Here is a 23157-nt window from a genome sequence, read left to right on the forward strand (position 1 = left end):
GTGTGGAGTTGCCAGTGTGATGCATCTAAGAAAAAAATATTATTACTATCTTATGTAACTTCAATAAAAATAGGGAAGTACTAGGCCACTGTATGAGATTTTTGTGTAATTTCTGTTGAAATATTTTTCATTAATTGAAGTTAGCAGTGTTAAAAGCTAGTTGTGCTACTTCGAAAATGGAGCGCTCTGATTGAGGAGGGGATAACATGATGTTGTGTCCCCAGCAGGACAGGAGGAAGCCTATCAGGTTTTTGTCTTCTGTGGTGGACTCCCCTTTATCCACACAAATGGGTTAGGAGGACATTTTTTCAAAGATTTGGCAGAATACCCAAGAGATATTTAGAATTTTGGTGTTCTGGGGTTTTTTTCTAATTTAACCATGTTTGTGGTATGGTTCTTTCCCACAGTGAAATGCTACCACATCTCAGTTGAAAAACTGTTATTGTCAAAAATCTATTATATTCAAAAACTTTAAAGTACTTCTCAGAATAACTTCGTTATTTTGTTTAATTGATTTTTTATGAGATTCTATTCAGAATGAGTTCCATCATTATTCATGGTTTTAAAGAGGCTTGGCTACAAGGAGAATGCTGTATTTTTCTGCATGATCTCTTATGTCTGAAAATGGATAGAGCTACAGAAATCAGCTTTGGTAGTAAAAATAACAGCATCATTGAGAATTTTCTAGTGGCAGGGCAGTGTTTTAGAATGTAGTAAGTATATATTGTGAGATAGCTCCTGTCAGAAGCCTAATCAGGATGCTTAACCTTAGCCAAGATAATATTCATATGTTGGTGTATATTTTCAAGGTAAGGCTCCTGAATTATGTCTAAAACTTGCATAAAACAGTAGATCCACACTTTAGAGCCTTTCTCTTTTGAAAGATAATTAAAAAAAATAATAATAATAAAGGCCATAGCATTACCACAAAGTCGAAATCATATCTGTGGCATACAGTTTATTGTAATGCCATAAATACTGCAAGTACCTCATTTATTCATGATCCCAGGGGAAAAAGAAGTGAAAAAAAAAATGAAAACCCTTAACGTGAAATCTTTAGGGATGTGGTTTAGTGATAGATTTGGCAGTGTTAGGTTTATGGTTAGATTTGAGGATCTTAAAGGACTTTTTCAATCTGAATAATTCTATGATTCCATGAAGGAATTTAACATCTATTGGGTGATTAACCTAAGGTCCAGGAACCAAATATGTTTATGTACATGGAGAACTGTCATAAACAGACTTCAATATTTGTTCTAATTTTAGCATTTCTTCTATAATTGCCTGATAGTTGAACACAATCTTAAAGACATTAACCAAAGTTATGGAAGAGAGAGGTTAAAGTACAAAGAGTAAAGAAACCAGTATTAGAACATGTTGCAAATTCAAGCTTTGTTTTGGGTAGCAACATTCATTAAATTAGTTTCAATTTGAATTACAGAGACTTTTTTTAAAAGTGCAGTGACTGATAAGCATTTCATACAGTAGCTCTAGTAAGCTAAGTTTCAAAGGCAGTTAACAAACCTTGCAGAACTTGACCTGATTACATATTTTATGGAGACTCACCATCTTCTCACTCTTCCTAAATACTTCCCCATCCAATTCAAGAGTTGGAATATTTTGGAAGACATCATATGTTCTTCTAGTCTTTGCAGAGTGAAGGGAATTAGGTATTAACTCAGATTATCTGAAGGAAATTGCTTCCTGCAAAGTTAGTGATACCACTTATGATCTTCTGATTTCCTGCTAATATGTTAGCTCTAGAGTCCTCCTGAAGTATCTCAGAAGACGCTGTCTAGTTTCCATAAATTGTGATTTCTTTCCAGACATCTTCTTAAGAATGTTCACAATATAGGTTCTGCAGAAGATACAAGCAAAATGGGCAAGTCATTATGGGAACTTACAACACAAGCAACCTGTTACACCTTGACAGTAGAAAGAACAAATACCTGAAAATCCATCAGGCCCCACAAACCTACTTTTTATCTTATTGGAATTTTCCATTTTCCAACTTGTTCCTTGCCTCTCATAACTGTGAAGAGTCTGCCTGTAACCTCCCTTTAGGCAGTTGTAGGATGCGATAAGATTCCCCCTCTTTGCTCTCTCTTCTTAAAGTTGAACAAGCAGAGTTCTTGCAGACTGTCCGTGAATGTCACGTGCTCCAGCCCTCCCATCTTGGTGGCCCTGGTTGAAATCAGCCCGGCATGTCGGGGTCTGTCTTCTACTGAGGAGGCTGATACAGTACACAGGTGTCATCTCACAAGTGCCAGACAGAGCAACCTGGCTTCAGTCTCTCCAGTATAGCCCAGTAGTCTCCTCAAATCAGTGAGGAGAGTTTAGTTTTCCACGGGTTCTTCAGACTGGAAGCCCAGTATCCAGTATTTTGTCAGTTCAAATGTAGGGTAAACACTAGTCGATCTCTTTCAAAGTCTTGATTTTCCCATTCAAGGGCAATGACTTGAAGGATAATCTGCTTGTAGCATAGCTCCTGATCTAAGACTTGACAGAAATTAGGGTGCAAATTCTGCAAATATAATTCTGAAAGTGGCTCCCAACTTGCTACTTGTTCAGGGAGAAAAATATGCACCAAGAAGTTAGCTTCTTCAGAGAACACAGTGGCACCTGCTGTTTTTTAAACATAAACAGAAATTATCATATAAATTGGGAATTAAACACAATTTTTAAAATATTTATGTTAATGACGGTTTCATAGCTCTCCTTGGTGATACAGTACTCACACTGGATGTGAAAGATGTTTAAAATCTCCCCAAGCTCAGGAATTTTATTAGTATTTAAGTTGATAAGAAAATGCTTTAGCTGCTCAGATTAATAAGTCTGTATGGCTTATTTTTTGAATCTGATTACTAGGAAGAAAAATATCTGGACTTAAAAAGCAAACAAACGTGAAACACCCCTGAGAGATCAATAATGCTATGCTCAGTTTTTGAGGAGTAGATTTTGGGTCCTGGTTTCATGATTTTGATGAAATTATAATTCAACAGTTCTCGTGAAAGTATGTAGAGTTTTCTAAGATTCCAACATTCTCTTCTGCTATGTAATCATATTTGGCATAGGATGGAAAGGAATACATCAACATTGTGGCAGAATTGTGATGCTAAACATATACAACATCAAGTGATACCAAAAATGCCAAGGAACATTTTTGTCGTATCTCCTATATCGTGCCCTGATTTTCTTGTCACGGCCTAGCCTTCCTTTCGACTGCTCTCCTCTTTTGTGCCTCCGTGTGGTTCCATCTTTTCCCAGCAAGTGGGGGACGCTGTAGCTGTCACCTCAGGGATAAAAGCTGCTGACCAACACAGTAGATTCACAGGTTAAATGGACTGGGAAAAGGGAGAATTAGAGAAGCGAGAGAGGAAAGAGACAGATACCAGCATCCAATCAAAATCCTTCCCATTACATTACCCTTTGTCCAAAACTTTGATAATATTAGTTCTTATTGTGCTGATGCCTCTTCTATGCTGATTGTGAAAGACTTAAAACTGGCGTTGTCACTAAAGGCATTACAAAGGCATTTACCTGTGTTTGCAATGACCGGACCTTCTTTTTGAAGTTCAATTTTATTAGGAGGCGAAAACCACAGAATCCTGCTGACTGATTTCTTCTCAGACCGTACAGGAAAATCCACTGCAATGGGAAGTGTATTTGTCTACTCGGCTCTACAAGTAGAGATCCAAATACAGCACATGTCTAAGAAATGCTTTAATAATTTAGAATTGGTACATTTCTCATGCTTGTTCTTAGTTGGAATGTTAGTTCAACTACTAGTCTGTTCAGCCACCAGCATTTCAGGTATACATCAAGAAGGATTTTCACAGGATGTTAGTGAAATATATTCAGTGTATACTTAAGATTTTTATTAAAGTCAAGAATAGCTCTGAAAGAATGAAAAAGAATAGGTACACTTTTTCTAGTGTCTCCTAAAACTCTTTTTGCCAAACAGGTCGGTCGGTCTTGAGGGAAAAAAACATCCCCTTTTTGACTGTTTAAATAAATGGCAGTTCAATACTGTTTTTAAAGTTACTTTCGTCAAAGACTACTTTCAAAAAATTTGGCTTACTGTAACAGTTTGATCTTTGTCAACCACCTAATTTATGAAATGCTAAATTAAATTATATTTTTAAATCAAGCAGAGTATTTGGCTTTGAAGATGAGATTCGAATCTGAAATCTCTGAATGCAAACTGAGAACTCTTTTTTTGGCACCAAGGAAAAGCCTAAAATAGAATCTAAAAATCTATCACAAATAGGTATATATTTGAGTGACAATAGGTATTAGGTGAATAAAACCTAGACGGCTGACTTAGGTGTAGTTTCATCTCCTAAATCAAGCGGCAATACCTAAACAAATTTTCACATGGTGTTAGAATTTACTCAAAAATATGGCCTATGTTTTTACTAGAAAAAGTATCAAATGTTGCTGTCGTTTGCACAGTGTCCCATTACCTGTGATAATAGAAAACAAATTAGGCTCGAAGATTTTTTTGAACTGAGTTGATAATCTGTTGTGGGAAGACGTTCAATGTTGAAGTCTCATGTAAGAACTAGTTGGAGTCTCGGGAGCCTGTAGGCCCTTTTGTATCAACACAACTTTGGAAAGAGAGACTGCCTCTGCTTTACTAAGTAAGGCGTCATGGTGATGTTGCAGGACTTTTTTGGTATGTAGAGTTACTAAGTAGAAATGGTTCTATACAGATACAGATTTTCTGATTAGTATTTAAATAAACAACTCAAATAGAACTTACATGGGATATGTGCTTAATAATATGGCTTCTAGGCTAGAATAGGAATATATTCACTCCCTACATTATAATAGTCTTGATCCTGTTCGCCTTCAAATTGCTGAATTGGATTATTTCTGGGAAGTCATACTGTGATAGTATCTGCATCTCAAAATTTAGAGATTGTTCATAATGTGTTTATCCTCCTTTTCATGGCGATCTTCTCTTTCATTTTGGTTATATTATTTTGTTTTATTTTGCTCCTAGAAGACATTTGTGGGTTTAGCGAAGTAGAGCACTAGACAATTTTTGAGGAAGTGAAGCAATTTGGACAATAGATCTATTCTCCCTTCCCATCCATTTTATTCAGCAAGTATGCCTTACTTGGAAGTATTACAAGTCTTGCTTTCTAATTTGGGGATAAAATGAAAACGTTGATCATTTGCTTTATTATGTATATTAGAGAAAAAAACATTCAAAATATTTACAGAGAAAATCTAGTGAATAACAAAATGAACAACATTAGCAAGATAAATGATAAGTAGAAAAACAATCACACTTGACTTCCCAATGAAAGAATAGTCTCAATAAATTGCAATAGTCATGGGAAACAGGCAGTTCTCTCAAGTTTGATAAAAACTTAGAATAAATTCTGGTTTTGTTACATCTTTCTCAACTAAAACCTCTGAAATTATTGATTCTTGTTGAAAGTGAGAACGGAATTGAGAAATAGGAAACATAACTCAGTTCTGTTGTAAAAGATACAAGGAGACGTTAAAAACAGTGACTGTTTCCAAAAATTGTATTGCCGTAATAAATACCATGTACTCTGTTTTTTTCCAAGGAAAAATTTTAGTGATATAAAATTCCAGCACACAATGTGCTAAAACTAGAAGCATTTTCTAAATATTTTACTGGGGAGAAAGCTACCGCAGGGATCTAGAAAGGGTTCTGACTTTCTGATAACTTCTTAAACAAAGTTTACCATTAAATTGATACACAAGGAGGATGTAATAATTTCTGAATAAAGGAGGAGAAGGTAAAGCTGTATGGTACCTCTCTTGCTTGGGAGCACAAAGTGTCGCCAAGCTGTGAAGAACAGGAGAGTAAAGCAGACAGACTGACTGAAATTCTCCAAACTTTCAACACTGCCCGTAGAAAGGAGTAAAGGTTTTCTCTGTCAGAGTCAGATAACAGATTTTTTCTGTATAAAGGTGGTAGCTTTCAAACATGTGCAACATCTTCTCTTAGTCATTAAATGCTCTTCTTGTGAGATACCAAGAGGGTTTTTTTAGATATTTGTTTAGCATTATTTGGTAGAAAAGATATGCTAAAAGGGAAGAAAATATAAGTTGCCAACATGTTTCCACAGTGTAAGATTTATCAGCAAAAGCAATAAATAAAAAAACATTTTAAAGCAGACATATTAGTTGAATGCTTTTTATTTATTTCTTACTTCTGAACTCACATAAACATTACTGTTTTAAATAGCAGTAGAATAGTAAGTATATAGAATACCCAGGTAATGTTGCAGATATGGGTACAGAACCTATAGTTTTTTCTGTGATAACAGAAAGATTTTGCATATGACAGCTGTTGTTTCGCATTTTATGAGCTTCACAGCAATGGCACTGCAAAAGAAAATCAGCCTTTTTGTGAGAGGGGAGGCAGAAAGGAATAGTGAGAGATGGAGAGATCCCACATGTAAAGACCCAACATGGAAATTGGGCAGGAGGGAACATGATTAAGAGTTCATGGGGAGAGAGGAAGGATGAGGATGGACCAGAGCTGCCGGTACATGTCTAATCTGCTTCTGTTCTTTGAGTGTTGTAATAATTTGAAAAGAAGAAAAGAAACACTTGGTGGAAAAAAAAAACCACAAAACAAAAACCAAAAACACCAAGCAAAAAATAAAAAACTTCCTAAAATGCAGTTAGGATTATTGATATGGTCAATAGCTTAATATTTTTATTAAGTTTTATTTAGTTTTATTATAGCATAGTAGATTTTTATTTGTGATTATGCTAAAACCAAATTGTACTAAAACCAAATGATAAAGCATAACTTAAAATTAGAAAAGTATGTGCTTTTTTCTCTACTATTCTTGCTTATGTCTTAAGTCACCCAATTTGCTGTTAGGAACCATTCATACCCAAAATAATTCAGACTGCTTCAGTATTATATCTGTTAGAGGAACATCCTAAGTTAATGATATACTGGCTCTGAAATACAGTGTAATACTCTGTTTGGATTATATATGCAGTGGATATCTTTACCTTGACACAAATACCATAAACTGCTGTTCAAGGCAGGTACACAGTCTTCAAAGTCGTATACCTTTCATAGCTTAAAAAATATATATCATGCCAATTGCTCTTCATAGTGTGTGTCTGATCATTTATACCACGGTCGTAACTGATGGAAGAACATCTAAAACATAAAGTCAGTAGTATCTTTCAAAGACACTAATTTATAAAACTAGGAAATATTTCTCCTCTCCACTCACAAAATTCCCTCCCCGCAAAGTGAAACCAACTAATTACTGCAGTGCAAACAAAGTAATTTTTCTCATAAGAAGATCTGAATGAAAATAACTCACCCTTCACTAAAGTAGTGGTCATGGTGGCTCATTAAAGGAAGAAGTCCAGAAGTTTTTTAGGTGCACCACAACTACTGCCAGTCTAGTGGAAGAAATCTGCCTTTCAGTTTGTGTAGGATGAGATTTGCTCAAGTTCTCTCTCTACTGTTACAAGATTTTCCTTTGTGTATATTATGGATGATTTAGAAGAAGCTGTGTCAGCACTGATTTATACATTGACAGCTAAGGATAATAAGATATGGGCAAACATACAGCTCACCCTTTTACAGATTAACCTGCAGACTGCATTAGGCAAATTTGATGGCATTAAAAGATTTTTCCAATTTGTCTGGAAACAATTTCTCTTTTGTATTGTGTCAAGGGTAACATTTCATGCCATTGTACTAATTTAAATAGCTTTGATAAATTGTTCAAGAGGTTAGAGAATTTTACTATGTATATATTTTACCTCTTTAAAATAAAAAGGCTATTAACTTAATTGTTAAATGAAATTCGTTATTAAAAGTTGAAGGAGCCTGAGAAAGTAGGATTAAATATTCCAGTACTGCAGCACTGGTGCTCTAACATTGCACCAAAATGATTAAAGATCATATTCAGGAAATGATAGTTTGCATTCAGTTTTCAATACACAGAAACACAGACACTGTTACAGTTATGACAATATTTTATTCCTGTGTAGCAGTAATTCAAATGAAAAATACAGATGAAACCAGAATAACTTTGTAAAAGTTGATACGTTACATTCAACAGTGGGTGTGATGATTTATTAATAAAGTAAAATGTTATAGATTCAGAAGAATCATGGAAAATGCTTTAGTAAAAGCCTCATTAGCCCTGCTAGCTAATACATAATTAAAGACAGAAGGGCAGAGTTCATTTGTATTTTGTTCATTTTCTTAGTATTGTTCACACACGTTTACTCATATATATTATCTGACAAGGACAAGTTACCAGCTTGGAGAAGATATTCTGGTTGTTTAAAGTGAGGTTGTATTGTCTTGGCTTTGCAAGTCGTGCCCTGAAATGTGTGGCAGTATTTGTAGGAAAAGCTTTTATTAGCAGAAACACTGTGATTCTGTACTTGCCTGGTTGTTAATTTCAGCAGACTTTTTAAATTGGGCAGTTTGTACTGTATCAACGTTTTGAATTAAAAAGGTACATTCAGAGAATCAAATGTAATTTTTTCCTAACTTAATTCTTAAAGGTTAATAATGTAAGGGATGCATTTTTGAGTTTTATGTCCACAGTTCGAGTGCTCTGTTACCACATCCCATCTGAACATAATTGCAGAGAGCACAAAGTATGTAGAAAAACCGCATACTGAAGGTTACAGCAGGAAAACTAGTTTCATTTGGAGCAGAATTAAAGGAGATAAGTAAAGCAAGTATGTAAATACCTTGGGCACTATTATTTCTACATGCAGAAATGTTCTAGAAGGTAATTATTCTGCATCCCCCCCCGACACCCCCACTCCTCCTGCCTGGCCCAGGCGTGCACGCACGCGAAGAGACCTCGAAAAGTGGTGTCTCTGGCCGGTCCCCACCGCGGCAGGTGGCATTAACATGCAGCTGGGCTGCTCTGATAAATGGATTCTGTTAGGTCACCGAGGGGATGCGTGTGACATTAAGTGATTTACCGTCCTTTACCTTAATGAAATTGTTTCAGCAAGATGACGCTGAGAGCTTTTAATGGATAGCTTTTCTTGATGTAATGAAATTGCATTCCTTTGGCATTTAATATAAGGCACAGTTATTATTTACTGGAGCTTTCCCAGGGCGGCTCGGCGAGGGCGCAGGCAGATCAGAAGAAGAAGGGGTGTCGGTGTGGCGGCAGCCCCGGGCCCCCCTCGCTGCGTGTGCCGGTCCCCGTTTTGGGGAGGGCAGGGGGTGGATGGCATGGCCTAGCTCCGGCAGCCCCTGCGGAGGGCCTGCTCCGCGCCCTGCGCTCCTCTCCCTTACAAATGCCTCCCTAATCTGTTTAACAGGCAGCTGGATTACAACCAGATCAGCTGTATTGAAGACGGGGCATTCCGGGCTCTGCGCGACCTGGAAGTGCTGTAAGTATCCCTTGTATCTCTTTACGTGCAGCGGGAGCTCCGCGTCTGTGGAAAGCTTATCTGCGAGCTGCAGCCTGGTGTCAGGATGGTCTAGTGAAAAGATGTCTTAAAATAATCCACCGCGATGTGCTATGAAACACTAACAAGATGTGGAGAGGCAGAGGTGTGCCTTTACTCTGCAAGACAGCCATTAAACACACACACATTTTTTTTTAAAAAAAAAAAGAGCAGATGACAGATACCGTAAGAAAATAATGTATTTCCTTTTCAAGTAGCGGGGGCAGTGTTAATGAATCTAATTAATTTGTAAATTATCCATCACTGTTGAAGTGCTGAACATTTTCAGGACTGCCTTTGTTGTATACTCGGACATCAGTTGGATCTTTCAGGCTCTGTTTAAGGAACAATATATGATATATATATATATTTGACAATCTGGATGTTTTCAGGGAGGCACTTTTCTACTGTTGTATGCTAAGTACGTCCATGTTAACTGCTTATTTTTTAAAACATTTTGAATTTTATGTGTATGAACATAGATGTGTGGGAAAATGCCTTTTTTTGTCACTACAGATTAGTATTACTATACTCTTTTTGCATACTTTTTTTCACTGTCTCAAAGTGGCCATCAGTGATGTTAAAGGTAACAAAATTATCATCAGTGACCCCTAACCTTAAAAATAGTTATTGTAATGCACAAAGTGCCTCGGTTCCCAAACAATCTGAGGTACAGGACACATTCCTGAAATATTTGCTCTGTCAGTCAAAATGTCACATTTTATCTGGGGTTTCTACATTAAGAGAAGTCAAAGACTTTGTGTATCAGGGAGTTACTTCATGTTGGTTTGAATCACACTTTGTGAATCACAACTTGAGTGGGGTGTGGGAGGTATTTTTGGTTGTAGAGGTTTTTTTAAGATTCTGAAGTGAAGAAGCTTCTTTGGGAGATAGTATGTGTATCTCCAAGAAACTAAAGAATACGTGAGCTGCTGGTGGTAAAAGTTTTCTATTATTAAGCATTAGTTGGCCATACTTAGGAGTGAATGAATCTGACAGCTAAATTTGATTCTTTTTTTGATTTTTTTTTTTTACTTTGTAATTGTAGATTAACAAGCATATTAGCTTTCTGGTAAAAAGCCATGTGAAATGCACTAGTGGTTCAATTTTAGATCTAATTGTGAAGTTGATGAATTGTTGGTTTTCTGTGAGTAAATCTGACATTTTGTGAGATTTTTATGTTAAGAAATCATATAACAGAATAACTTTTGCAGTGATGGTCTAATCTAGTTATGTTTTTAATGCAAGCCTTTCTTTACAAGTGAAAGTGTTAGATGTATATTTAAAAATAAATCTTTTCTGCATTTTATAATACTTGCTGGTTTTAGCATTCTGAAAAGGTCATCCTTGCTAGCTGAAGTCTGGTAAAATTTTTACATTGATTTCAATGAATGCAAAACAGGAAAAAATAGTCTGCTGAAAAGTAGCTAGTTAGAATATTGTGAATACATGTAGAGTATTAGCATTGTTCTAATATACAACTAAGTGTTCACTATCTTGAATATGCTATGCGATAAGCAATGATGTAAACATTAAGTTTTTTTAAAAATTGAGACAAGTATTTCAAACAATGCTGAAGATTTTCTATCTAATTCATCTTCCTTTCCAGTAATGCTTTAAGAATGACTGATACGTAGATCAGACCATGCTGTATATGCACTGAGTAGCAAATAAGACTATGCATTTTATTTTCATTTGGAGTTATTCTATTTAAGCACAGAATGTGTATATTACTTCAAATACAGGTGTATGATAAAGCTTTTAAATAGTTTGTAATCCTGTTTAGTGACAGTTCAAAATGTTTACCAAAGTATCAAGTCTTGTATATTGGTTAAATAATTGCAGAATCTTAGATGCTGTTAGTGTTAGAGATACAGAATCTACCTGGAATGTGGACAGTTCTGAAAAATGAAAGATATTATAGGTATAATCCTCTCTGTGAATTTCTATGATTTATTTTTTTTTGCTTTTTCTCTTTATTTTTTGTTTTGAAGAGAAAATCTATTCTACTTGGGAAACAGCTTATGGGAAAATATGTAGTGTTCTTGTATTAAAAAAACTGTAGTATCTAAGAAATGAAAAAAAGTCTTTCAGTCATCACACTTGCAATAGTGTGTAACACTTAAGTAGAAGTATTGAGCCATTTTTTTTAAATTACATCTCTGTAATGAAATCAAGAGTTTTCATCATTAGATGGAAATAGTTATGAAAATTATTTAATTCCTTATGTATCCCTTATGTCTATTCCTGATATTTTTCTGTATGCTTGCAAAAAATGAATTGGTAGCTCATGAATACATAATAGCAAGGCAAACATCAAACATCTGAAAATTAAAACATTTGTAGATATACCTTCTCTAAATAGCTAACAGCTATGGAAATACATACTGATTTCCATTCCCTCCATTTAAAAAGAGAATTTTAAAACCTTGTAAGAAGTTATGCAGGAAGAACTACTGGAGCTATCGTTTACCATGTGAGCATGGTAAGAAAATCCTGCTAAGATTTACTGCTTGTCATTTATTCATTAAGACACCTTTTGCGGATATTCCTACTTGGCCATTTTTTGTTCTTTCATTCTTGTTCTGTTTTGAAAAAGGGCCATGGTTCTCCCTTTCACTTCTTCTTGTGATTATTCTCCTCTTTGTTTATGTAGCCCTAAGAATGCACAGGGGAGATCCCTTATGAGCAGTGAAGAAAACATTTAGCTTTTTTACATGGAATAAGTAAGCACACAAAGGTAAAGCACAGCACATTGCGCCAGTAATGAATTGCTTGGTTAATGTGGAGGTGTATAGTCTGCTCCTGTTCGGAGTGCTGTGAATTTAGCCTTCTGTGTTTCAGGATCGGAGAGTATTTATCAAATCAAAATATTCAAAATGCACGCAAATTACACTGTGGGATTTTTTTTTTTTAAAAAAAGTAAAGAAATAGTAACACGCTCTTTCTTTCAAAAGGAAAAAAGGTTTGGTCACTGGGAATAATTATTTATTAGTGCTGTAATTATGTGTTTAAAATCCCAGAACGCATTCTCCATTCTGTTCACATGAGTAATCTCTGAAGTCAAAACTGTAAATTCTGTTGCTCACTTCCTTGTTCTGGAGTCAAGCTTGTTTGCATTTTATTTGTTGCCTAAAGACAATGTTTAACTGCAGGATTGTTCATAAATTTTCATTATCTTTGCAAAGTACACTTGCCAAATATGATGAGTCTGTGCTAGCTAACACTTGGCGAAGATTTGTTCCTAGTTCCTCTCTCAAGTTCAGGCACCTTGCCTAAAGTTTAAATTATTAGTTTGCTAAAGTATTAAAATTCCTGCAGAATCTCCTCTATCATTCATGCAGCTTGAATCATCTATAACAACTCTGTTCTGTATAAAACCTAATTGCAACGCAGAGTTAATCTTTTCCTAAAATTCTTGGAAGAACAAGCAGATCTTGTCCATGTATGTTCTGTCAAAAAATACAAACTCTCAAAAGCTAGAAAAAGAAAATGGAGTCCTAGAATCAAAGCATTATTTTCCAAGAACTCTCTTTTTTACATCAGGATGACAAGCTTAGCTTGAATGCTGTAGATGTTCTCAATATTGGTGGAAGCTCCATTTGAGTGAATTGTAGTTTCCTGGGACCTCGAATTACTTATGATTATTCGTGAAATGTTTAAACCATGGTGTTTTACCAGGGATTGAACAGTGAGGAAAAGTATATCCAAGAGCATGTTGGTTTTCTCCTGATACTTGTCCCTGAAAACAGTACACTCTGATTTCCATAAGCTTTGCCTTTTCAGAAAAGTCAAATAAATGTCACCCAACTGTAACATGTTAATATGCTCCTTCTTGACCCACAGCACTCTCAACAATAACAACATCACTCGACTGTCTGTGGCAAGTTTCAACCATATGCCCAAACTCAGAACATTGTAAGTAGTCCCACCGAATTTTTACCAATCCAGTATAATGTTTTTATCTCTATCAAGTTTTGTCCCTGGTCTATAAATGCATATAGAGGAAAAGAAAGTGTAAGCTCAATTTAAAAGCTGTTGAGGTATCAGGAGGTTAACAAGTGTGAAATCTGTGTGTGTGTGCGTGTGTGTGTGTGTGTGCATATGGCAGCTAATTTTGAAAGGTAAAGCTAACAAGTGACCCCAGAGCTGATTCTTGGGGCTCAAGAGATAAATAAGTGGTTGCATCCTTTTTCATCAGCTTTTTTAGGATGTGAGATGACTAAGTCCATGAAAATGGTTTCTTGGCTGTTTCCCAGATGAGTTTTCCATAGTGCTGTATTCAGTCCCAGAAAAACTTCACCTTCTAACACAAAAGATGAAGACGAGGAGGAGGGGATTCTCTTTTATATGTTACAGCTGTATAGAGAAAGAAATTGATGTTTTTTGAAAGTCAAAAATTTGTTTTACTTTGAGCTATTGAATGGGTCACATTTCATTTAGGAACATGGAAGAGTCTTTGATTGGCTGTCAGATGTGATAAATGAGAAATCTTTATGCTTTTATTACTGTACTGCTAGCAGACCTAATTAAACTAAACTGGCTCTCCAACATTCTTTGTAACATAAAATTACAGCATCATCCGGTGGTGCTATTATAATTAACGTTGTGTCAGCATTTACAATAAGGTCCCCATTTTTAGAGGTTATGACTTTCACAGAACACTTCAGGCTTCTAAAACAAAACACAGTGAAAAGAGTGTGTGTGCAAGTGATGCTGTTTGGGGTTATTTCTTTTGTATGTTTATACTGAAGTAAGAATAAGTGTATATTGTATTGAGTGGCAAAACCAGAATGTAACAAGGCTTAGTCCTAAGAATCTGTTTCAAACAGATTTTTTCCAGGGAAGTGGGGATGTTTCTGTCAGAGTTTATGAGAAGCTCTTACTGTTAAAGAACTACTTTTACAAAGAGCCTGTCCGTTTTCTTTTATGCACGTTGGGTTGCACAACTCTTCTGAAGTCAGTAGGGCTGATTTACTCAAGATAATATACCATTCATAACTGAGGAAACTTCACACAGATGAGTAGTTCTGCTGATTTCATAACAGAGTAGTAACTATTCTTCTTGGGGAAATACAATAGTACTTAAACAGAGCTGACCATGGGCTTTGGGTGGCCTCGGTTATGTTTTGAGAATAGAATTTCATTCCATTCTTTTGGGTCTGAGATTTGAAATCATGAATGCCTTTACCTCTTGCAGACCTTCAAAGATGATTCATAGTCTGAACCCCAAATTACAGTGAATCAAATTAGAAACATTTACACTTTTTTGGTAGAGTATGTCTTCTTTTCAAAATGTATTTTAGAAACAAAACACAATGGACACAGAGTCCTAGATCTTAGCTCTAACATCCCATTTGCAGTCAGAACATGCTTGTATAACCATATTGATTTCAGTGGCATTAGTTCTGATTTGCAATGGTATTCTTGCCTACAGCTGGCTACAGATTGTACTGGTTGAGCGTGCTGTACTGGGAGCTATATTTGCAGAGCACCCACCCAAGAATTAGTACAGGAAGATACATTGCCTTTAATTTCTAGTTATTTGGGGCGGGGAAAGTGAGTTTGTTAAATCGTTTGCTTATGTTGGTTACACATTTCATGCTGCTTTACAGGGGTTTTTTTTAATGGATTAATTAGACCCCTTGTCTAAAGTCTTGCACTTCCTTTCCGGTTATGTAGTTAGGATTCAGCACATCAGCTAAAAAGGACTAAAATGGCATTACTTTGTTATGAATGGTTCTGAGAAAGGATTTGATTTATAGCTGTGGACATCCTTGTCTGTAGTTTGTGAAAATGTAAGAGCCAGAGAAAAGTAATTTACCTAATTTAGCGAATACATTTGTCTGGTATTTTATCAATGGCAAAGTGCTTTTTGCCACTTGGCAAGGAGCCATGGTCTTGTGTTGGACCCTGCCAACAGAAAGGCGACTTACTTAATTCCATTGTTTGCTGCCATTTGGTCTTTTAATTTCAGGCATTGCTTAGAACGTAGATCTCTAGGATCCAAAAGCAGCTAATCCCCCTTTCTGTGATTAAACAAAAAGAGAGGAAATCAGAAAGGGGATGTGAAAGAAGGTGGTTTATATTGTTATTACTCTGTCTTGTTCAGCAGAAAATGAATATGACCTGTTAAAGGGATTTTGCAGGCTGTTTCTATAGAGACTAATAATAGCCAGACCTATGGATATATCTAATTGGAAAGCAAATCTTCTATTAAGTCTTTTTTCTGATAGTATATTATCACTATAGCACAATTTACTTGAGACATTTTTGTCTTATTCACTATTTGTACAGATCTGGACTAAAGAGTCCCACAGCAGCTTTCAAGCTCTTGTATATTTACTTCTTTCATTTAGACAAGAGAATAGAAACTACAGATAGGTTACTTTATTATGAAGCCTTCTTTTCTCTTCCAATTAATTAGACCACAAATAAAAAGTAATTTTGCTGCTTGTATAGTTTTGTTTATTAGCATTTAACCCTCAGACTTGCAACAAAAGATGGGAAAAAATGATTCCTCATTAACAATGTTTATTAATAAATTGACACGATTGCTTATTGAAGGGGGGGCACTGGGAAAATTGGTTACTTTTTCATTTGTTCTTCCTAATTTGAAGATATTGACATGTTTCTTTCCATGCAGTCGTCTTCACTCCAACAATCTCTACTGTGATTGCCACCTGGCCTGGCTCTCCGACTGGCTGCGGCAGCGGCCGCGAGTTGGCCTCTACACGCAGTGCATGGGGCCGTCTCACCTCCGGGGACACAACGTTGCCGAGGTCCAAAAACGAGAGTTTGTCTGCAGCGGTAAGGGAATCCTTGCTTGCCAAGTCCTGGTGTAAAGCACCGAGAGCTCGACGGCGATGCGAGCGTGGTGCTGATAACACCAAGGTTGTGGGTTTGATCCCCATTCAGTCCCCATGCGTTGCCTGATCTAGTTGAGAGGCGTCCCTGCCCATGACAGGGAGGTTGGATTAAATGATCTCTAAGGTCCCTTCCAGCCTAGGACATTCTATGATTCTGTGATTCTATGATGTCTCATGCTGCATGTCGACTTTTGCTAGCTTTTCCGTAATCCAAGCGTTAATGCTTATTAAAAAATAAACTCATTTTTATCGCTGTTTCTTCCTGGGGGGGGTGGAGGGAGGAGTGGTTCTGTCTTTATAAGTCTTGTGTAAATGCTTCATTCACATTATATAGCTTTCTAAAAGTATAATTATCAAAGAGATGCAGAAAATGAAATAAAAAGTGCACTGACCGAGAACGTAAAGCCTTTAGTTACAAGGAATTACTCTTTTTTAACTTTTCAGATTGTTGCTTTTTGTTGCTATATTCTGCAGTTACAATATTCTGAATCCCTAAGTAACTTTCTGAATGTTATTGGTATGCTTTAGTGCATGAGACTATTTTCTGATATGAAATAATGAAATGACTAACAGTTCGTTACTAATCACATTTTCTCTATTCCATTTTTTTCTTCTTTATTCATATCTTCTAGATGAGGAAGAAGGCAAGTTTATATTTTTTTACTGAAATATTTTTACACTACAATTGACAATTTTCTGTAAACTTTGTCTACTGTTTCAAGTTTCCTCAAAAAAATTGCAAACCAGATGTAATTTAACTATCTGTCTTTTCAGTGATTGAGCAGGTTATTTCTACTGGTTGATTTTCTGCAGACCCCAGGAAGCCTGTTGCAAAATAGGCCAAAATTTGCACAGATCTGTGCTTTTAAAAGAGTTTTTATGGAAAACACAATGCTTTCTCCTTATTTAACAGCCTCTGACATCAAAGTGTAAAGTACTGATGGCAAATGCTAAAATTATTCTTGCCATTAATTCTGTCTTTATGTACACTTGAAAGAACTCCTAACAAGATCGCTTCATATATCTTATTTGTAAGTGGTATGGCTGCAGAGCCCATGTCGAGAGCAGTTTTATATTTTGGTCATTATAATGCTGATTTTGAGGAAGGGGAATAACCCTGTTTTCTCCCTGGATCACTGTGTTTTTGTTTAATAAAGGCAGGTAAAATATTTCATGTATGTTAGCATAAAAAGAGTAGTATGTTATTAGTTTTGGCAGCTGTTGATACTTTCACAACACGTGCGTAAATGTGACATCACATTGTTTTATTTCAAACTACTATCTCAAAAAAATAACCTTTTCAGTTATTAAAATTTGAGCAGTTGTTACGTGAAGTTTTAAGCAGGAATAGCACTGCCTCCAACTTATGTTATCAGTCTACCCTTCCTATGTTAATATATGCCATTAAATATAGCGAGAGAGATATTAAATTAAGTTTTGGTTTCATAGTGAAGATTTTTTTCCCCTGTAAATTTCAAAAGTCTCTAGAGTTTTTTTTACCTTCGTAAAGAAGAGGGCTTCTTGCCTTTCTCTTCCTTTTGTGCTTTCTGTATCATTACAAAACAGCATTTCTTTATCCTTAAATCGATACAAGAATGAGTGCATTGTGATATATAACTGAAGGACTATACTCAAATAAGTACCTACAGAGCAGAATATAACTAGCAGGACATCTTCAGTTCATTCATTTCTGTTGACCTGCTTTTTTAATACAACAAAATTCTGAAAACCAAATAAATCCATAATTAGGTTTCAACACCATGGAATAAATGAAAAAATAACTGAAAAATGGATCACCCTTACTCTTCTTTGCCAAGATGGTTTTGAATGTAAGTTGCTAGAGAAGTTGGAAGGTGATGTAAAAGCTAGCACTGTAGCTGAGCATTTGTCTTTCATCCTGCAGCATTGTATAGACAGGTTGCTGTTAACTGGATATTTAAATGAATGCAGTTTGAAACTATTGAAAGGCTACAATGTTTGTTTTAGAAGTTCTGTGTTAAGTTTTTCAAAGAGGTATAAAATGTGATGTTTTAATGTCAAGGTGAACTGGACTACTGCTTGACAGTATTGTGTGATTTTAGGAGAAACTCTTTTCCTTTGCAGGCCACCAATCCTTCATGGCTCCGTCCTGCAGTGTCTTGCATTGCCCTGCTGCATGCACCTGTAGTAACAACATTGTGGACTGTCGTGGGAAAGGCCTTACTGAGATCCCAACAAACCTTCCAGAAACCATTACTGAAATGTGCGTAATCTGACTTTTTTTCAATGAACTTGCAGAAAACAGTTTCTTCCCATGCATCAGTTTTTGCTACTTTTATAGATTCATGCATTATATTGGGTAAAAATTTTAGAATACACCTTGAAACTCATATATATATATGTATATATGTAAGGAATATGCAGATATATGAAAAGATTTAAGACCTTTATGTTCTCTTATGAATTAGTTTTGTATGTACTACTCGCTGCATTTTGAGTTGGTTTAAAAAAATTTCAGGAATACTTTCTTTTCTGCAAAGTGAGCGGCTTTTTTGCAAGTCATCCACGGCAGGCTATAAGCCCGGTTGCTGGTTTTGGCTGGGATAGGGTTAATTTTCTTCATGGTAGGTGGTATGGTTTTGGATTTGTGCTGAAGTTGCTAACACAGGGATGTTTTAGTTACTGCTGAGCAGTGCTTACACAGAGTCAAGGCCTTTTCTCCTCGCCACCCCACCAGCGAGGAGGCTGAGGATGCGCAAGAAGCTGTGAGGGGACACAGCTGAAACAGTTGACCCCAACTGACCCAAGGGATATTCCATCGCGTGTAACGTCGTGCTCAGCAATAAGAGCTGGGGGAAGAAGAAGGAAGCGGGGTGACATTTGGAGTGATGGCATTTGTCTTCCCAAGTCACCATTACACATGATGGATCCCTGCTTTCCTAGAGATGGCTGAACACCTGCCTGCCCATGGGGTGAAGGAATTCCTTGTTTTGTTTTGCTTGCAGCTTTTGCTTTGCCCGTAGTAAACAAGACCATTCATGGTGCAAGACATCCGAACATACAATTAATCAAATGCTGGTACAAGAAGCGATGGAATGCTAGAAACTCAAACTTTGTTATTATTTTGTGTTGAATAGATGCATACCAGTGAATGGCAGTGCGACAACAAAACACGTTCCATGATTGACTTAGATTTTGAGTAAAGCAGACAGGAGGATTGAGATATGATTTGAGCCTATATTAGGCTGCACTTGCCATACAGTGAGAAAAAAAATATTACAGTTAAGTGGAAGGTAAGGAGAAAAATGTATATGAAAAGAAGGGAATAAAATAAGATATATGAAAGGCTGTGAAACTGAGGGATAAACTGAGTGGAAGAATTAGAGTAGAGGATCTTGTGAGTATTTGATGAGGATTACATTATCTTTGCTATTTCCTTGTCAATAGGTTGAAAAGGATTGGAAATTTCAATAAGCATATTTTAAGGGTTATATGGGGAAAGATTTACACTATACTGATTGAGAAGACGACACTTAGTGATAGTTCTTTTATGATTGTCAAGGGTGGCCGAAATATTTGTCGTCTTAGCATTGAAGAGAATGAGAGAGACAGAAGAGGTCAAAGAATGAGTGGTTTATGGAGATAAAAAGTTACTGCCATTAATGGAGTGAGTGACGTCTGTAAGACTTCAAACGAGCACTCCACCCCAGCCAGTGGCCCACATCAGTTGCCCCTGAAGAATGTTTTGGAAACAGCAATATACAACTTCAGAAGTAAAACACCAACAGGACAAATGTTTAGCTTGCTCGAAATGTGTGTTGGGTTTTTCTTTTTTGTGAAACTTGACATTTTGCACAGCATTCAGGAAAAAAAGCTTTTCTTAGTAGCATCCAATCTGTTTTATGCCCTCCTGTGTTCTTAATCTTCGTGTTATTTTAAGCTAATAAATTCTGGGGGAGAGGGTTGGGCTGAAAACCTTCCACTTTAAAATACAGTCTCTTTAAATTTCAGTGATTTTCATTTGTCATTGTAGAGGCTGGGGAAATGCATTCAGGTTCATAATTTGGCCTGCCATCCTCTGTTTTGCATGCAACCCTCATTTATCTCTTCTCTGACCGAAGCATCATTTTATATCAATGGAGTTTTAGTTTTCTTTCCTTTGTCTTTAGCAACCTAATATTCGCTTGCTTTAACTGCCAGTACACGTTGCAGCATGCTTTCCATTGAACTATCTGTATAGAGTCCTAGAACTTTTTTCTTACCTCTTACAGTTTTTTTCAGCAGCCAGAAGCTCATAGGGATAATCCTATTATTCTATCTACAGACATTTCTGAGCATTGAATCCAGTTGCATGTTAGTTTTTAAAGCTGCTTTATGAAAGACTTCAATCCTTTCTGCTTTTAACTAACCTCAACATGCAGAAAAATTGTGACATGCCTATGTTGTTATCATACAATAAAAAGTGTTTTAAAGCTTCATTTTTAAAGTATTTTCAACTGTTGCTTATGGAAACCCCTTGAGATTGGATCAGAAAGAATGATTGTATCCCATGAAATAATCTGTTTTTTCACTTTTTGCTTATGTGATAATGTTGTCAATATGCCAGAAGGGTGGCTGACAGTAAACATTTGAAGAAATACTACCACAGTAGCACTGAGAATGCTGAGGAGCTTCTGAACACAAGGCAGAAGGGGGGAGTCGTGAACACTGTATTTCCACCACTATTACACAGTTCTTACATGCATGGCTTTGTTATCTTAATCACCATTTTAAGCTCATGCTTTGGCAGAAGCTCCCCTGTTCTCAGGGAGAAAGGGCAAGAGAAATGAGCTGGTTCTCTGTTGATTTCTGAAGGATGTACAGGCTTTAAAAGCCAAATTACTATTCACTGGTTTTTTGTCATATCAGCATCACCAGATTCTTGCACAGAACACAAGAAATTTTTTTTTTTCCATATGCTGGGTATTGTCCAGTCTTTTCAGTAGTTTTTAGGATTTGTCAATCTTTTTCTACATTTTCAACTGAGCTTTGTCGTCTAATTTTCTGAACATACTTCAGATTCCCTTACTCTCAACAAGTTTCTCTGCCCTACAATATTTTCACTTGTTTGTAGGCTGTGTTTGCAGAATCCAGCTTGTCATGTTATGCTTCAGACAGCTTCATGGTCCACAAAACCCTCTCGTCATTACATTTTTCTTATCTTTTGTCTTTGCTTTTGTGTGAATAAACTTTTCCTGTGAGGCTGACATAAAACTCTATTGCCAGCCCTCCTTTACAGAGTTGCTTAAAATTTGAGAAATTATTTTTGTGAGATTTCATTATTTTGTTCATTTCTGCCTTTTATTTCTTTGTTCTTATGTATATAGCAAGTTACTCTTAGTAAGAATACTATCCATATTTAGTTTTTTAAAGTCCATAATCTCATTCTTTTTTTCTAGGTTCTTATGAAGTTTGCCTCCAACACATGCTCGTAGTTTTGTGATGTTTTGCCATATTCTCTATCCATTTATTCCACCTTTTCCCTCACTGGGAAGCCTGACCTCATTCAACTCCTCAGTACCCTATGATTTCTTTCTCTTTACCCAACACAGGCTTCCTTTAGATAAAATGATCTGTTTCTGTGTGAAAATACTTTGTATTCTCTACGTTCAGTCCATCTATGACAGTGCTGCAGAAAATCTAAGTAGGGTTAGTAGTATTGTTATTCTCTGCCCTCCTGGTGTATGTAATTAAACTGTAGATTTAGAACAGATTCCATGTTGACAATTCAAAGCGCTTTTTTTCACATAAACCTATCTAAATAATGTCCTTTAAATGGAAATACTTCATTTCTTTAGGACTGAACATTGGCAGTTTCAATGGAGTAAAATTTTGCACATTGAAGCTTTGTGTTACTGCTTCCAGGAAATGTAAAAGAAAAGGTTTTCTCTTTAGAGTTCAGTGCTGTTGTCATGAGTCTGCATTGCCCAGCAGTAGTACTGCTGGATAACTGTTCTGGGATGACATTTTAAGACAGTAGGAACTATCTTTTCTGCTGGTGGCTACAGCTTCTGTAGCAGAGCTGGCAAAGAGACTGTGCTTGCGCCGCACTGCAGCCTCCTTGCCTCTGAGTTCGCTGTAATAGCCTAAACCACTGAGAAAAATGAGTTTGCACTGGAAGCTGAAGTGGTTGAGGAACCAGCAGGCACTCTGTGATGGTTGGTGCAGGAGGAGGCAGAAGCCAGCTCCCAATGCCATTTCCAGCACAGCTGGATTTACCGGCGAGCATCAGGGTGTTGCTGAGAGGGTGTTGTCATACTGCTCCGTCAGACTTCTCGGTTGACACAGAAGTCAGCTGGCTGAAACTCACAATTCTCTTGCGTGAAGTCAACACATTGTCTGCCAAGTGCCTCTTGGGAAGATGCCTTTGGTAACAGCACTGCTTATCTCCACATAGCAGTGAAAATGGAAGGAGAAGAAAGCCTGTGGAGTCCTTGTTTTTCCCTTCTGGTGTGATAAAGCTCAGAGAAAAATTAAGTATTTAGCATCTCAGTAAATGTAATTCTTAATCATTATTGAATTAGTATAATTGTATCTGTGCCAGTTACACACTTTCTGCAAAATAATTCTCATGTTTACTATATAAATAATCTCACACAAAGCTAAATGAGAATACTTAAGCTTTTATTTTCAGATACCTAAGTATTCTGCAGGAAGCACAGAATTTAAAAGGTGCAAAATTAAAAACCTTTTCCTCTGGGTCAAATGGCAAGATTTCGTACCATCAGTCAGTGACCTGCAGGAAACCTTTTGGGAAGTTTAAAAAATTTCCCATAGCCCTATTATTTTAATGTCTGTATTGTAAACTTTGTAGGGA

The 23157-nt window shown here is 36.5% G+C and overlaps 1 protein-coding gene across 1 annotated transcript in view; it reads left to right on the forward strand.

The window, feature by feature from the left end:
• Nucleotides 1–23157, forward strand: part of SLIT2 (slit homolog 2 (Drosophila)) — an 85667-nt gene that overhangs the window by 10500 nt on the left and 52010 nt on the right. The window contains exons 3-7 of the mRNA XM_009875399.1: nucleotides 9325–9396; nucleotides 13300–13371; nucleotides 16100–16263; nucleotides 16955–16966; nucleotides 18426–18564. Of these exons, the coding sequence (XP_009873701.1) occupies nucleotides 9325–9396; nucleotides 13300–13371; nucleotides 16100–16263; nucleotides 16955–16966; nucleotides 18426–18564 (459 nt within the window). The remainder of the gene's footprint in view (nucleotides 1–9324; nucleotides 9397–13299; nucleotides 13372–16099; nucleotides 16264–16954; nucleotides 16967–18425; nucleotides 18565–23157) is intronic.

Source organism: Apaloderma vittatum, unplaced genomic scaffold (assembly GCF_000703405.1).
Source record: "Apaloderma vittatum isolate BGI_N311 unplaced genomic scaffold, ASM70340v1 scaffold98, whole genome shotgun sequence".
Taxonomy (NCBI): domain Eukaryota; kingdom Metazoa; phylum Chordata; class Aves; order Trogoniformes; family Trogonidae; genus Apaloderma; species Apaloderma vittatum.